The 16,808-nt window shown below is 28.1% G+C and overlaps 2 protein-coding genes across 5 annotated transcripts; both read left to right on the plus strand.

Moving 5' to 3' along the window:
* Window positions 1-1,889: 1,889 nt before the first annotated feature.
* Window positions 1,890-14,170, plus strand: LOC126921353 (HEAT repeat-containing protein 5B). Of its 3 annotated transcripts, XM_050732863.1 has the most exons (35): window positions 1,890-2,190; window positions 2,401-2,569; window positions 2,709-2,920; window positions 3,000-3,147; window positions 3,214-3,324; window positions 3,396-3,579; window positions 3,653-3,813; window positions 3,893-4,142; window positions 4,234-4,377; window positions 4,453-4,703; window positions 4,791-4,902; window positions 5,000-5,252; window positions 5,352-5,461; window positions 5,541-5,704; window positions 5,917-5,949; window positions 6,250-6,324; window positions 6,397-6,672; window positions 6,757-7,038; window positions 7,172-7,361; window positions 7,437-7,606; window positions 7,695-8,016; window positions 8,105-8,371; window positions 8,448-8,629; window positions 8,705-8,950; window positions 9,011-9,230; window positions 9,313-9,579; window positions 9,656-9,818; window positions 9,886-10,001; window positions 10,070-10,354; window positions 10,417-10,653; window positions 10,736-10,887; window positions 10,958-11,171; window positions 11,280-11,294; window positions 11,416-11,561; window positions 11,655-14,170. In XM_050732863.1, the coding sequence occupies exons 2-35, from the start codon at window positions 2,438-2,440 to the stop codon at window positions 11,829-11,831; spliced, it is 6,267 nt and encodes a 2,088-aa protein (XP_050588820.1). In that variant the 5' UTR covers window positions 1,890-2,190; window positions 2,401-2,437; the 3' UTR covers window positions 11,832-14,170. The 3 variants fall into 3 exon arrangements, with proteins under 3 accessions (XP_050588820.1, XP_050588821.1, XP_050588822.1); XM_050732864.1 differs by lacking the exon at window positions 11,280-11,294; XM_050732865.1 differs by lacking the exon at window positions 5,917-5,949.
* On the plus strand, window positions 14,099-16,750 carry LOC126921374 (prostaglandin reductase 1-like). Of its 2 annotated transcripts, none has more exons than XM_050732911.1 (4): window positions 14,099-14,243; window positions 15,549-15,843; window positions 15,977-16,253; window positions 16,331-16,750. In XM_050732911.1, the coding sequence occupies exons 1-4, from the start codon at window positions 14,138-14,140 to the stop codon at window positions 16,670-16,672; spliced, it is 1,020 nt and encodes a 339-aa protein (XP_050588868.1). In that variant the 5' UTR covers window positions 14,099-14,137; the 3' UTR covers window positions 16,673-16,750. The 2 variants fall into 2 exon arrangements, with proteins under 2 accessions (XP_050588868.1, XP_050588870.1); XM_050732913.1 differs by lacking the exon at window positions 14,099-14,243 and adding an exon at window positions 15,026-15,184.
* Window positions 16,751-16,808: the final 58 nt, after the last annotated feature.

The following is a 16,808-nucleotide window of genomic DNA, read 5'->3' on the forward strand; positions in this document are numbered from 1 at the left end:
TATTAATCTGCGAATGTTTATTGCAATTTGATAGTTTTACGGTTATTAAAGGAATAAAATTTTGATCAAGATTTGTTCTTATTATTATTAGAGTACCTTTTAAAAATAATTTATACAACTTTACATCATATGCGTTTCAAATTTCCCATAAATGCATAAAGACTCACAGTTTAATTATTATGTTTGTTCGAGTGTCGAGACACCAGATGAACGCAAAAAAGTAATGTACTGGTGACGTGAAATCCGTTGATATATTACTTACTGATACATGCAACTATGATAATTACGCATCTGTGGTTTAACGATCTTGGGACATTTAAATAAAAATCTAGAGGAGAGACAATTTTTACTCTTTTTTTTTTTTAGAACCTCTTAGTATCCGGAAAAATATGCAAAAAGTTATAATTAATAAAAAGTAGCAGAAGAGAACGCTACCTTCTACGATTGCAAGTACTTCCGTCGTTTATATAATAACCGTTTATAAATCTGAGTATTTGCGAACAGTGCATTATGAATTATGGAGATTAATGAAAAAAAATGTAACTTCATCACGATTCATATTTATAAAGTAGCTTACATACTAACGTATATTACATATATTAATCCTCAATTATCATGTATCTACGTAGATGTGTGACTAACAGCTTTGTTTCGCAGAATTGACTTTCCTGTTATGAAATTAATTTTAACAAGCGTTTCCAAAGAAAAAATGAATACCTTGTTTACTTCTATACATATTCCCAAAAAGCTCTATGTATAAAAAATCTTACGAATATCCAAAATGGAATATTTTGGTGATATGGGTTTACCGTGGTAGAGAAATAAAGAATCCTTTTCTTTTTTAAATAAAGTAGTTTGACTGGTGAAATGTTCAAAAAATATGTTTATACATTTTTCTGCATAAATTAGAGACAAAAAGAGTGATATAATTTTTCTCGAATAATTTATCAGCGCTAAGAGACTAAAGAAAAGAAAAAGGCAGTAGTGATACGATCATTAATGTTTGCCATTATCAGTAGACATATCATTAACTGTGAAATTACTCTGACAAAGCATTAATTCAAGACATACATAGTATATAGATCGTACATTTCTTTACTGGAGAATATTAATGTTATAATTATCCATGAGATGCATTATGTCGAAATTATTATGACTGAATGTTGATAATGTTATGTTTGAATTCTTTCATGAAAAGCGTATATCCCGTGACTTACAAACACGAATTTATAGCGCATATACGTGTTCCAATTGATTTTTAAACGTCATGCAGCAAATACAAAATTGCATTCAGAAAATTTTTAATCTGTATGTATACGTTATAGATATGTATGCAACACAAAAATATGTATACATCTGACATAATGATTTGAATAAAAAGCACTTTTCACAAGTGCAAATTTATTTACGTCAATATCCTTAAAAATAATTTTCAGCAAATTAAATTTTATACTTCTAGGAATCATATAAGAAAAAATTATTTTTATTATTAAAAATACATACTACATCTGAATATAGACGTAAACTATAAGCAGTATGATAAACTGCATGTGACATAAAGTAATAAATTAATTTATTTATAAATTCAATATTAGTTGTACATATAGATTGAGTATGTTATAAATAATAATTAAATAATACATAAGATATATCTATATATTGGCTTCCATACATAGAAAAAAATTATTAACATTTTATATTTGTTATAATAAAAAATTTTTTGATAATATGTTTCATAATTACCTTTTTTCAATTTAACATGATTTGTTATTTTATTAATTTTATGATAATAATTCAAAAAGATGAATAATCAATCTAACATGGATGATATACGAACATAATAAAAATACGCCAAGTAAGCAATCTTAATAATTCGTTGTCAATGTTTCTCATCCAGATGATTACGATCTACCCTAACCTAAATCAGGTTAAGATTTGTCAATTACGTGGAAAAATTGTATCTTGCTGTACCCGTTTATATAAATTGTTGAAAGGTGTTAAATACCGAATGACATGCTGTTTATAAAGTGATTTACTTTACATCGTTTTATTTTTTAATGTGAAACGTAAATAAATACGAATACTAACAGTTTTACGTTGATGAAATGGAGTGATTACAAATATATTATATAAAAAGAAATAGAAAATTATGTTATTTCCTGTATACTGGTGATATCGGCAGTATTTCTGGTATTTAATTATATATTTTTATCAAATTTTAGTATTAATATTTATGTATTGATAAATAATTTGTTTGTTTCTAATATATGATAAAAATACATATGTGTATTTTATGAAAGAGAGATATCAAATTGTTATGATTTTTTAAAATACATATTTAGTTCTTCAATTACAAATAATAACATTAAAAATTTGTTAATAATGTATGATTAATTGCAGGAAGAAAGTGGATAACATTAGAAACTAATTTATTGAAATGATGATGGAGTTGAGTCATAGTTTGACTCTCAATGAGGATGCCCTTAATCAAATCCCAGAAGCTAAGAGGCCAGTTTTTATATTTGAATGGTTACGTTTCTTGGATAAGGTTTTAATAGCTGCACAAAAGGTATTATTGATTTAAATGATATATTTCCTTGTAACAATGTATTTTTGTCAGGCAATATATATATATATATATATATATATATATATATAATACATTTGTTGTTGTGAACTTTTATTTTATAATAATATATAACTTTCAGAGTGATATTAAGGGATGTCAGCAAAAGCTAGTAGAACAATTAACCAAACACATGCAAGGAGCTCCTGGGCCTCCTACACGAAGACTTATTGCAAGATGTCTTGCAACTTTATTTAGTGTTGGTGATACATTTTTGCTTTTTGATACTGTTAATAAGTGTAATGATATTCTTAGAAATAAAGATGATTCTCCAAGCTTCCTCCCAACAAAATTGTAAGTAAAATTCTTGTATATTTAGTTAGTTATAAATTTTATACATTCTGTAACATCTAAAATTTGTTACTGTTTATAGAGCTGCTATATGTTGTGTGGGATGCATGTATGAAAAATTAGGAAGAATGATGGGCAGGTCATATGAAGAAACTGTACAAATATTAATAAAGTCTTTACGTTCTGCAGAATCACAAACTCGAATAGAAATTATGCATACTCTAGAAAAGGTAATATTTGATATCATACAGAGATTAAAATTATTTTGAAAATCTTACATATATTTGAATTATTAGGTTTGTGCTGGCATGGGATCTGCAATTACAAATGTTCATAAAGAAATATATAAAGTTTCTAGACATTATCTTACAGATAGGGTAATGGCTGTAAGATGTGCTGCTGCAAAGGTATTTTATTATGCTTTATTTAATATTTTGTAAATATACTGCTTAAAATATATTTGATAAAATATTTTCAGTGTTTATTAGAAATGTTAAATCATGCATCATTTTTATATACTACTGAAATAGAAAGTGTTGCTACACTTTGTTTCCGAGCATTTGAAGGTTCGAACTATGAAGTACGATGTGCTGTTGCAAAATTACTTGGTACATTGGTGGCAATGACTCAACTTCCAGCTCCAAAAGGAAAAAGTCCTTCAGGTATTTTGAATCTGCACGTTCAATTATGCATTATGCATTATGCAAGAACTATTTGTTATTATTATTATTTTAGTTACACAAAATAAAAATTGTAAACAAATTTCACTTGACGAAGTCTTGAATATTTTAATGTCCGGATTTTTAAGAGGTGGAGTAGGTTTTTTGAAGGGTACTGGAGAAATAATAAAAGGAAATTCTAGTGTTAACAGAGAAGTTCGAGTTGGAGTTACACATGTAAGAAAAAATACAAAAAATAACATCTCATATTTATTTTATAAAACAATCTAATTAATTATTCATTGATATTTTACAGGCATATGTTGTATTTGTTCAAATGCTAGGAGGATCATGGCTTGAACGCAATGTTGGTACATTAGTTGCACATGTACTTGATCTTGTAACGAATCCAAAAGCAGCAAGCTCACATGTTGATGCTGTCTATTCTAGAAAATGTGTTAACTTTATATTACACGGTACTGTAGGGAAATTATTAGGAGAAGGGGCTCAAGCTGCTGCATGTAAAGAAATAGCCTACATTATTTTGAAACAGATGAATTCTATTGGTAAAAATAATTTTTTTTAGTTTTTATTGTTATAGTAATTTAATAGAATATACGTATATATATTTTTTATCTTTTTATCCTAAATTTTTAGATTTTAGTCCAGAAAACGCAAAGGACTGTAACCAAGAAACATTATTCAGTCAACATTTATTAGTTTGTGCACTGCAAGAAATGGGAAATTTGATTTTAGGATTGGGTACAACAGCTTGTAATTTATTGTCTGATCAATCTTTGAGTATGTATCCTAGATATATACGATATATACTTACTAATTTTTTTGATATTTATATTAATTTGAATGTTTTTCCAGATTTAATTGATACCATTATGGCTGTTTTGATTCATCCATGTCAAGCAGCTAGACTTGCAGCTTCGTGGTGTTTACGTTGCATTTGTGTAGCAGTACCAAGTCAGATAACACCTCTAATTGATCGTTGTGTAGATGGAATAGAAAATATGCGTAGTTCACCAGAAGCAATAGCTGGATATAGTAGTGCATTAGCTGCAGTTCTCGGTAGCGTTCGTTTATCGCCGCTTGGAGTTCCACATACAAAAGGAAAAGTAATTATTTCTAAATAACATTTATGTCCCTTCATGTGATTTTATGATGGCATAGAATTTTGTAAAACAAAAATAATTTCATTTTAGATTATATTTAATACTGCAGAAGAACTTTTGAGAAGCGCAAGTCAAAACAGTCGTTTATCGTTAAACAGAACACATGCTGGATGGCTTCTAATTGGAGCTATAATGACTCTTGGTATAGTAAACTTAAAACAATGTGTTGTAGAACAATTAAATAGTAAATGTATCCGCATCCTTAAAATATTATATCTAATAAAAAACCATGGGTTTAGGAACGGCGGTGGTAAAAGGGTTATTACCTAGAATGTTGTTATTATGGAGAAATTCTTTTCCTCGTTCAAATAAAGAACTCGAAAGCGAAAAGGCTAGAGGTGATGCTTTTACATGGCAAGTGACTTTAGAAGGTCGAGCTGGTGCATTATCTGCGATGCATAGTTTCTTGTTACATTGCCCCGAACTTTTAAATGACGATATTACAAGACGGCTTCTAACACCAATTGAATCTGCATTGGCAATGTTAACAAAGTATGTTATATTTATATATATTTCTGAAATATTTCTATTTCTCTAATATTGCTTCCAACATATTCTTAGTTTAACGTTATATCCAAAATAATATTTCAGTTTATCACCTGTATTGAAAAATTATGGTCAACAATTAAAGGCTCCAGCTGCTATGGTTCGTTTGCGTTTATATGAAACACTATTATTATTACCACCTCAAACTTTTGAAGGTAATGATAAATATTTGTAATTATAAGAATTATGTGGAGGTACTACTTAAAGAAGCGAATAATTGTAAATATTAAACAGGTTCTTATACACATCTCTTAAGGATGTTAGTATCAGAGTTTACATTAACTGAAAACCCTGGAAATACTACAACTTCATTATTGCGTGCAGTTTGTCATGCCAATGATTCTGTAATCCTTGGTACATGGTTACAAGAAACTGATCATCGTACAATTGAAGATCAAGTATGTGTTTTAAAATACTACTTTATAACAGTGTTCTACATACATTTTTCATGTGCTCTATGTGTAGATGCTGTTAACATATCTTTCATATACCATTATTAACTTTTATTAATGTAGAAATTTAATGTAACAACTAAGTGGTCAAACTGTAAGGAAATTTAACATATATAATATTAATTGAAATTAACATTCATATTTCCACTCATATCCAGATGGAACCAAACAGAAGGGCAGATTTGGAACATGTGAGTAATGTTCTATGAAGCCTTTCATTATCTGCTGTTCATCTGCACAATTTTCCTTTTACACTTTTTTTATTTCTTATGAATATTGTAAATTAATTTATAAAATAATGATAAATATTAAGATTGGTAGTCTCAATTTATACTTTGTTTTAAAAACTGTTAATTATAATTAATTTCACATTCATGGGTTCTATTAAGATTTTATTTTTTACTTTGTATTGTTCATACTATTGATAGTAAAAACAATAAAAGATAAAAATGAAATTTACTCTATCTACATATATATTGTATTTGTTTCAGCTGCAACCAAATAGCGCTGCAGGGTCTGGAGCTTTGGAACACAATCCATGTTGTCTTTATAGACCTGTACCACAAGTAATGTTTTTTAGATTTTATTAAAAATATAGATTTTTTATAATGATTTTAATTCCATTGTTGCTGTTTTAGGACGATATAATTCCTGGACCTTTACCTTTGGGAGTTGCAGTCATTGATCTCTCTGTATCCCTGTTTGGTCAGATCTTCCCACGTGTAGCAAATAAGCATAGATTGCAAATGTTAGATCATTTCAGTGAATGTATAAAACATACAAAATCTGGTAGACAAGAAGCAATACAGATGAACGTTTTTACGGCTGTGCTAAGCGGATTAAAGGGACTGAATGAAGCAAAAACTGGCTTTGGTCAAGAAGATGTTAAGAAATCTGCGACTAATCTCATTATTGTAAACATTGTCTTATAATAACATTACAGTATATTTTCATTTTATTCGTTATAGAGAACTTAATTGATGTTGTTTATATTATAGAGTGCTTTGGTAAGTAGTAATTCGATACTAAGATGGGCAGCTGGAGAAGCTGTTGGAAGAATGGCTCAAGTTATTTCTGATCCCAAATTTACGGCGGAATTAGCACAAACAAGTTTTGACCGCTTAAAATCTGCTCGCGATGTTGCTAGTAGAACTGGTCATTCTTTAGCGTTAGGGTGTCTTCATAAATACGTGGGTGGGATGGGATCTAGTCAACATCTGAATACAAGTGTCAGTATTTTACTCGCACTTGCTCAAGATAATTCATCTCCAGTAGTACAAGTGAGTCTATATTGATATATGTATAACTAGTTTTAGTTAGATACTCTTTAGGTTACTCTTACATAGTCTTTTATGTGTAGTTAGTTTCAGTTAGGCACTAGTTAAACAAATTTAATTTTATTCTTTTATTCAGGTATGGGCATTGCATGCTCTTGCACTTATAGCTGATTCTGGTGGACCAATGTTTCGAGGCTATGTTGAACCTACATTATCTTTAGCATTGACTCTTCTTCTTAATGTTCCTCATTCTTATATTGATGTACATCAGTGTATAGGAAAAGTATTATCAGCTCTTATCACAACAATAGGGCCAGAATTACAAGGTCTATAGCTTTTATCATACTTCAATTACAAAAGTTTAAATACACATAATGTATATTGATTGTTTGTATCTTTAGGTAATACATCAACGATTTGTATGGCACGTTCATCGTTTTTGTGTGCTTGTGCAATTATGCAAGATCATCAAGACCCTCTTGTACAGGCAGAAGCTACAGGATGTCTTCAGCAACTACATTTATTTGCACCAAGACATGTTAACTTATCTTCTCTGGTTCCTACACTATGTGTAAGGTTTACACTACATTTATATTTCATTTGTCCCATATAAATGATATAAAAATATTTTTTTATATTGAAATTTATTTTATTTATAGCGAACTTTATCAAGCAATCATTTGCTTTTACGTAAAGCTGCAATCTCTTGCCTTCGACAATTGGCTCAACGCGAAGCGAAAGAAGTATGCGAACATGCAATGACATTAGCTAACGAAAGTCGAGATACCAATATAGTAGAAGGTCTTGTTATAACAGAAACTGGTCTACCGGGGGTCTTGTTTAGTATGTTAGACACAGAAACTGATAGCAAATTAATTAAAGACATTCATGACACGCTAACAAGTATGCTGCAAATCTTAGCAGCAGATCATCTATCTCAATGGTTGTCCTTATGTAAAGATGTTCTTACAATAGCTTCAGGTATTATAATATACTGTAATATGTCAACAAAGATAACCATTGCTAAATTGAATAAGATTAATAAGATATTCATGCTTATGACGTATAGAAACATGTAATAATGAAGAAGGAAATACTATTGACGTTGAAGATAGTACTACGGATACTGATAATGCAGATACAGAAGGAGATGATGATCAAGCTGAATTTCATGCAGACGAATCTACAAAACAACGGCCAACTATTACACCAAGGTGGCCAACTAGAGTATTTGCAGCACAGTGTGTTAGAAAAATTGTCGCTGCTTGTGTAAATAATAAACAAGCGCACTTTGATCTTACCTTAGCGAAAGAGATGCAAACATCTAAGGGAAAAAGTATTAATTCTTCAAATTGTAATATTTTTAAATATAACTACCAACTTATAACTTTACTAATATTTTCTAATTACAGGCGACTTTCTAGTATTACATCTTTCCGATTTAGTACGGATGGCATTTATGGCCGCGACAAGTGATTGTGATCCTCTTCGGCTTGAAGGATTGAAAACATTACAAGAAATCATAGATAAATTTGCCAAAGTTCCTGAACCAGAATTTCCTGGACATTTGTTACTTGAACAGTTCCAAGCACAAGTAATTAATTATAAATATAGAATTTTGAGGTATATTTCATAAATATATCACATCATTATTTAATAATTATCACAGGTTGGAGCTGCATTGAGACCTGCATTTTCAGCAGAAACAGCATCGCATGTTACAGCTGCAGCATGCGAGGCATGTAGTGCTTGGATTGGAAGCGGAGTTGCTAGGGATCTCAATGATCTTCGTAGAGTACATCAGCTACTAGTATCTTCTCTAGAAAAATTAAGGGAAGGACATACACGAGCACAACTTTATAACGAAAGTTTGTTAACACTTGAAAGATTAGCAATTTTGAAAGCTTGGGCAGAGGTAAGAAACAAATTATAATACTATCCTTTCTTTCTTTATATTTATTACTTTCTTCATCAGGTGTATGTAGTTGCTATGGTAAAAGATGGTTCCGCATTAAACAGTAAAGACACATTCAATCAAAATTCGAATCAAATTGATGATGATAATTGTGAAGATTTTGGGAAATTTGAATTTCAAACTGAAAGTTTATTAAGCTTAGTGCAACCAGAGTTATTAAGTTTAAGTCAATATTGGCTAGCTGCCTTGAGAGATCACGCATTACTTTCCTTACCTCCAGGTATAAATAGTCTCTGTGCTGTATATAATTTTTTAAATTATTTATACAAAGTACTTACAACAATAAGTCAATATTTTATTAGAATTTTCCAGCCAATTACCTCATGATGGTGGAGCTTTTTACACAACAGATACAATGGAATCTGCTCGACCTCATTATGCTGAATCATGGGCACCTATTTTACATGCTGCAACACTTTGGCTTAATGCAAAAGGATTTGGATTAGAAGAGAGTAAAAACGAAGTGGAAGCATCAAACGCAACTAATAATAATAACAATAACAATAATAATAACAGTGATGTCTCTACTAATAATACTACGAACGTTGAACGTTTCCATTTATTATTTGGTAAAAATCCTTCAATAATATTAAATTAAACATTATATCTTATTTTTCAGATAGTTATATTTATTAATTATTTTAGGTATATGTATGGAAGCATTATGCAGCCCTCGTGCTTCAGAGTCTACTCAAAATACAGAAACATGTTTAAATGCATTGTATACTTTATTAGATTCTACTTGGGCTCGTAAAGTTTTAATTACAGACCGTTCATTACCGATTGAATTATGTAATGTTCTTCACAGGCAAGTCCCTTATTTATATAAATATAAATATACATATTATGATATCTTACTGTATATTTTGTTGTAGAATGCTTTTAACAAGAGAAAGTTTCGTAATACAAATGATAGTAATGGAAGTTTTGAAACAAATAATGAAAGCAGCACAAGAAGATTTGACAGAGAGAAAAAAATCTAAATTGGAAGGTAAAAAAATTTTGTCTTACATATTCAGGAAAATTAAATATACAAATATGTATATTATTTTATAACAGAAATAACACCAGCACATGAAGAAACCAATGAAACTCAACATGTAGATTTACTAGGGGAAGGAGAAGAAAGTGGTGAACTTAATCCTGGAAAGTCATTGGTATTTGCTATTCTAGAAGTGTGTTTGTGTCTTTTAGTCCGACAAATCCCAGCACTAAATCCTAATCCTGATGGAACAACAGCGATTTTATCCCAAAGGGGATATATGCCATCTGAAGAAAGTGGAAAACTCATAGCTGCTGCTCTTAATATAATGGAGTCTCTTCCTACTCTTTGTTCTCCTCAAGGTAAATATATGCTTTTAAACAAAGTAAATATTTATTTTTAATGCATACTCTTTTAATATTAGGAGCTGTAGCAATTTTACCAACACTCCTGTATTTATCAACTGGAGTGATCAGAGAAACTGCAGTCCGTACGGACAGTGAATCCAATAAAACAACATCAGATGCACCAGTTCATGCAGCTTTACATTGTATAAAAAGTCTTACCACAAATAAATATGCAAAAGATCATAGAAGTCAGGAACAATGGACAAGTCTTTTACAAAGTGCTCTTGCCAAAATCATTGATCTGGCTAAAACCGGTATTTGAAGTTAAAATTACATAAAATTTGTTTTGATACTAAAACATATTTAGCTAATAAATTTTTTAAAATATATTTGTAGGAAATGATGAAACGAAAATGGACGAAGTGGCGATGATGTTAGGTATTGCGGTATTTGTTCTTCATGCATCTTCTGAAGTTGTGAGTGCACCGAATTTACAATTTCCGTGTATAAATCATTTTAGACACGCTTTCCAGTCAGAAAACACAATGGTAATAATGTTTCAATATTATGTTATACATTGTTTATAATTTGAGATATTTACCCTTTGAAATTTTATAGGTCAAATTAAAATGCGTTCAAACATTGAGAACGATATTTCTACATCCAGATCGTGCAATAAGCACTCCTTACATCCATGCATTAGCTCCAAGATTAGTAGAATATCTATATAGTGACAAGAGTAAACAGATTACAACTGATTTAGAATTATCTTTCACTTTGGAATGTATTAGCACAGTTGAAGCTCTTATAGGACTTGCCGATCTTTCACATCGTACGTATTAATCTGTATTATTTGTATTTTATTTATTACATAACATTTACAATAGTATATCAATATTAGAGTAGTGTTATGACAAAAAGTATGTTACATGCTACTCAGGAGACTTTTTACAAGGTTTGTAAAAAGAGAGTAATATGTTTACTTTGTATTTTATATGATAAAATGCAGTTTATTTGATTAATTGTAAATTATTTTAAATTTGTTATAATCTTAACATATTTTTGTAATTAACTAGGCATACAAATGTTGACTTTACTTGTGCCAATCCTAATTAATTATTTATTGGAGGGAGATCAACTACAACATGCTTCCAAATATCAATTAAGTCTTCATCAACAAAGTTTTCAATGGCTTAATAAGATAGGACCAAAATATCCTCAGGTACTTAGTTCATGTTTAAATAAAATCGTCTTTAAATACAAAATACAAAATAAACATAAATCTAGTATCTAAGTATTCAATATTTTATTTTAGGAATTTAAGATGTTAATGTCTCAATCTACAGAACTAAAAACTAAATTAGAAAATGCAGTGAGATCCACTCATCAACAAGCACAAAGACATACTAGACCAGTAGATCTTGTAAAGCCACAGATAAAAATTTCTACACCATCCATTAAACTCAAAACAGATTTTTCAAATTTTAATTGAAACTTTCTATAATCGAATTTGACATGTTGTATATTTATTAGGGAAAGAAATGTAGTTTATTTATTATAATTAAAACTTTTATAGCTTTAACAATTAAATATATGTTACAGGAATAATACAAACAAAATCTAGGTTTTTATTTTTTAAACAAACATTATACTTTTATAACATGAAGAGTAAAAAATAAGATAATGTAAAAAAATAGGACATAATAGTGTTTCTAAATAATATACAACATGTTAAAAATAGTGCATCTAATCCTACTAATGAATAATAATATATCATCATTGTATTAGTTCATTAGTTAAATTCCATGCATGACGTGTGGAACAGATATAAGATATAACTTGATATTATGTGTAAGATAAAATATTTTAATTATGAAATTTTCATAAAAATTTCATTAATATAAGTACTTGTTTCATAGTACTTATTCCTTAGCACTTAGTATTATTTAAAATAAAATAATGATTTGATTTAAATATAAAAACATTTAAGAAGATAACATTGGCATAATTATGCAATATATAAGTTCAAAAACTTTTTTTTCATTGTACGGATTTATGTTCCTTAAATAAAGAAAATTATTGCTTTTGTCTCTTTTAGTAAGTTTTATGTATAAAAAATTTAACGTAATTTTGAAAATGTATATTAAAATTGTACAATTATATTTATTTAAAAATGTAAATTGTATTTTATAGAAAATTTTAATAATTCTCTTAATTTTATTTATATCTTTATAAAAAATTGAGATAGTAGGGATTACATCAAGGCACAATAAAAATTATGTAAAGTAGTAGAAAAGTGTAAGTATTTTATATTCCATAACTGAAACAATCAATTTTCATAAATTATTTTTCATACAGTTAATTTTCATATCATATAAAACTATAATATTTTGTATTATTAAGTAAAGTTTATTTAAAAAGTATTTTATATTTTTTAAAGTATAATTTTGATACCTTAAAATTTGCATAGATTATTTACAATAATAATTATATTTTACAAACTTTAATTTCATACAGTGATACATAATAACAAATATAACAAATAGTTCAATATTTTAAATGAGTAGTATAAATTTTCATTGTCTAATAATCTGTAGTATTAAGATAGATATATTAAACTATGTATACTGTCAAATAAATTAATTACATAACAAAGGGCAACATTATATGTGTTATAAAATAATATAATTTATACAAAATTATGCTAATCAAATACAAAAATATTAGAATAAAACATAATCATTATATAAATGTAATATGAAATACTCCTTTATAGCATAAATTAGGTAATAAAATATGAAAAATATGTTATATTATTATTAATTATTATTACTATTATTGCAATATTAACTTCAATATCTGTTAAACTAGTCAGATAGAAATGTATTAGATATGATATCGGAAATTATCAGATATAAGCAAACAGACAAACTTAAAAATATATTTAAAAAAACCTGTATTGCTTTACTATAAATATTTTCAAAATATTACAATAATAATTAAAATTTGAAATATACAAACTACTTACTTAATAAAAGACATGTTGAAATTAAAATAATATTTATGTTCATTTAAATGTCTGTTTTTCTATATTACTTCTATGTGTATACTTATCACACTAAATTTTGATGTAAATCTTACAAATATTATGCTCATTTTGTTTCTAAAACCAATTATAACTTATATTGAAATTTTAATTATAATGAAATATTCAATAGAACATTATGCATTTGACATGTATTATAATAATAATAAAATGTATTGATATTGTATTAGATGTTAGATAATACAAAGTATTAAATTAAAATTTGATCCTTTACAGATATATACATATGTAAGTTATGAAAATAAAATATTAATTGTGTACAGTTACATCTTGCATTAATTTCTGTTATAATTTCGATATTTTTAAACTTAGTATAAACCTTTATTAATTAGGTAAATTAATAGAGTTCGATTTAGTATCTTTAATAAATTAAACGTATTGTTGCAGAAATATCAAATGAATTAAAAATTCTGTTATTTCATCAAGTCTAATTACTTTTCATCAAGTATAATTACTTATCGCGTAGAAATAGAGGGGATTTCCAGAAGAAAATAATCATCGCGATGAGAATAGTCTGTTAGTCAGTTCATATAAAGTGATCTGTCGATTATATACAATTTATTTCATTGATTTAGGTAGTTTATGTTCGAGTGGTTATTTTAACGACTATAATTCCAAACAATATTGTGCAAATTATCAAGTTAAAACTATTGCGAAGTCATTATTCTACTGCCTGTGAATATTTATTAAAAATGGTAAAGACAAGAAGATTCATTGTAGCAAAACATTTTCAAAAGAATCCAGAGCCATCAGATTTGCAATTGATCGAAGAAGAATTACCTTCTCTTCATAATGGAGGTAAAGATTTTAATAATAGAGTTATATATGTATCGATTAAACAAATGCAAGTAGATGTCACATGATTTGTCATTAATCAACATTTGACATTGATGATTATGTATTTTTTAAAATAAAAAACTAGTTATATTGATATTCTTACTCATTATACTCATAAATTCATAGATCCATTATATTCATTGTTTGTGATTACATTTTTTCCCTTTAACATTGTACAACAACTTCAATATCAAATGATATAAGATGTAATTATGTATTTATTTAACCCGTGATTCGTGACTTAACTCAACGGAGGTCACGATTAATATCTACGCGGCATTTATAAAATATCGTAGACATAACATTCATTATTTTGTCCTAAAATAGAAAACTACAGAATATTGTGTTCAGATATGATTTTTTAATACACATTTTTCTGATGATCAAATTGGAAGATATAAAATATCACTCAACAAAAACATACAAAATATACTCATTACTTTGAATTTACAGAGAAAATTGAAGAAGATTATATTTAGAAATATTCGTTTATTATTGATATGATTTTTAATATATGTACATTTCGTTGATATAATAGAAAAAGAAAAATATTATAAAACATTATTCAAAAATAAAAAAAAAGGACACAATAAAAATTTATCTATGAATTTTAAAAATAGTACAGATAAACATTTTTTATATAAGAATTGTTTATATAGTGAAATTTGAATAAACGTTTTAGAAAATAACGTTGCATTGACGGGATGAAATTACATAACTTATATAAAAAATACATGCATTATACATGTTTCCAACGTCTACGCTGTGTGTTGAATAAGTTAGCAATCTATAAATGTCATAAATAGAGAAGAGTGTCATGCAATAATGGATGTTTTAACTTCTAAATGACATCATTATTCAATATATTTTATTCTTATGAAGAGAATGTTTTTAATGTGTTTGTACGTATTTCGTAGCTATCGCGATTCCGTAGGGTCAAATGAGACAATTATGATATCATTATCAACCTACAGACAATATCCCTTGTCATATTATTGCATAACAAATTTAAAATAAATCTTGCATTAGATGATTTAATATCTTTAACATTATGATTATCATATTACTAATAAGTACTAATTGTATGCAAAAATATTGACATTAAAAAATAAAAGATAATAAGAAATAAAAATATATTCTGTTTATATTAATATTTAATAATATTGTTAAAAAATTAAATATTGAAATAATTGTAATGTTGTGGAATAAATACATATATACATATAATGTCCTAAAAGCTGAATAACATATGATTTATGTTTTCAGAGTACCTTGTCGAAGCAGAATATCTCTCTGTGGATCCTTACATGCGAGTTTATATTCAGAGATATCCAGTGGGTGTAACAATGATTGGTGCACAAGTAGCCAAAATCATTGAATCAAAGAATCCAGATTTCCCAGTAGGAAGAAGAATTGTTGGTTATTTGGGATGGAGAACACATACTATTATAAATCCACATCATTCATCTGAATATGAACTTTTAAGTCAAAGACCAACACTGGTACCTGATATTGGAGATCTATCACCATCACTACATTTAGGAATTTTAGGAATGCCAGGGTAATAATTATTATATCAAATGTGTATTTTGTAATCTGATCTGTTTTTATATAATTTTTTATAAATTTGACCAATATGATATATTTATCCATTGTAAACAATTTATTCAAAAGTTTCATATTCTCTATGTTAGAGCCACAGCATATTTTGGTCTTCTAGAAATTTGTAAGCCAAAACAAGGCGAGGTTTTTGTTGTGAGTGGAGCAGCAGGAGCTGTTGGTTCCCATGTTGGTCAAATAGGAAAACATGTTTTTGGACTTACTGTCATTGGTATTGCTGGTTCAGATGAGAAGTGTAAATGGCTTGTAGAAGAACTTGGTTTTGATCATGCTATTAATTACAAAAAAGGAGATGTTGAAGTTGCTTTAAGGAAAGCTGTGCCAAAAGGAATTGACTGCTATTTTGATAATGTACAGTTCTCTAGCATTATAAAATAATATCAAAATTTTGTCACAACATATTTATTATGGTTATGTTATAACAACAGGTGGGAGGAGATATTTCCAGTACTGTTATATACCAAATGAAACCCTTTGGTCGCGTAGCTGTATGTGGATCTATATCTTCGTACAACGCAGATTCATCATCGCTACCAAAATCGACGATTCTTCAACCGTCGTTTGTGTTTAATCAATTAAAGATGGAAGGTTTCGTAGTGACTCGTTGGAATAATCGTTTTTCAGAAGCCACACAAAAGAATCTTCAATGGATACAGGAAGGGAAGCTTCGCTATCGTGAAACAATTACAAAAGGTTTTGATAACATGTTTGATGCATTTGTTGACATGTTACAAGGAAAGAACGTTGGCAAAGCTGTTGTTCAAGTTTGAAGGCTCAAGAAAAGAATATTGTAATTTGTTTAAAACTACTTGTATACCTCTCTAAAATACATATATTTTTTGTCTTAATTTCATAATTTTGATTATAAACTCTCGTTGTTCATATAGTAATTAGTATAGACAAAAG

Source organism: Bombus affinis, chromosome 10, assembly GCF_024516045.1.
Source record: "Bombus affinis isolate iyBomAffi1 chromosome 10, iyBomAffi1.2, whole genome shotgun sequence".
Classification (NCBI taxonomy): Eukaryota; Metazoa; Arthropoda; class Insecta; order Hymenoptera; family Apidae; genus Bombus; species Bombus affinis.

Bases quoted from the DNA above. Each gene is read 5' to 3' on its own strand.
- LOC126921353 (XM_050732863.1), top strand. From the start codon at position 2,438: ATGATGATGGAGTTGAGTCATAGTTTGACTCTCAATGAGGATGCCCTT. The intron at 7,607-7,694 runs GTAAGGTTTACA...TTTTATTTATAG, and splicing joins CTCTGGTTCCTACACTATGT to CGAACTTTATCAAGCAATCA. The intron at 9,231-9,312 runs GTATAAATAGTC...ATATTTTATTAG, and splicing joins ATTACTTTCCTTACCTCCAG to AATTTTCCAGCCAATTACCT.
- LOC126921374 (XM_050732911.1), top strand. From the start codon at position 14,138: ATGGTAAAGACAAGAAGATTCATTGTAGCAAAACATTTTCAAAAGAAT. The intron at 14,244-15,548 runs GTAAAGATTTTA...TTATGTTTTCAG, and splicing joins ACCTTCTCTTCATAATGGAG to AGTACCTTGTCGAAGCAGAA. The intron at 15,844-15,976 runs GTAATAATTATT...TCTCTATGTTAG, and splicing joins GGAATTTTAGGAATGCCAGG to AGCCACAGCATATTTTGGTC.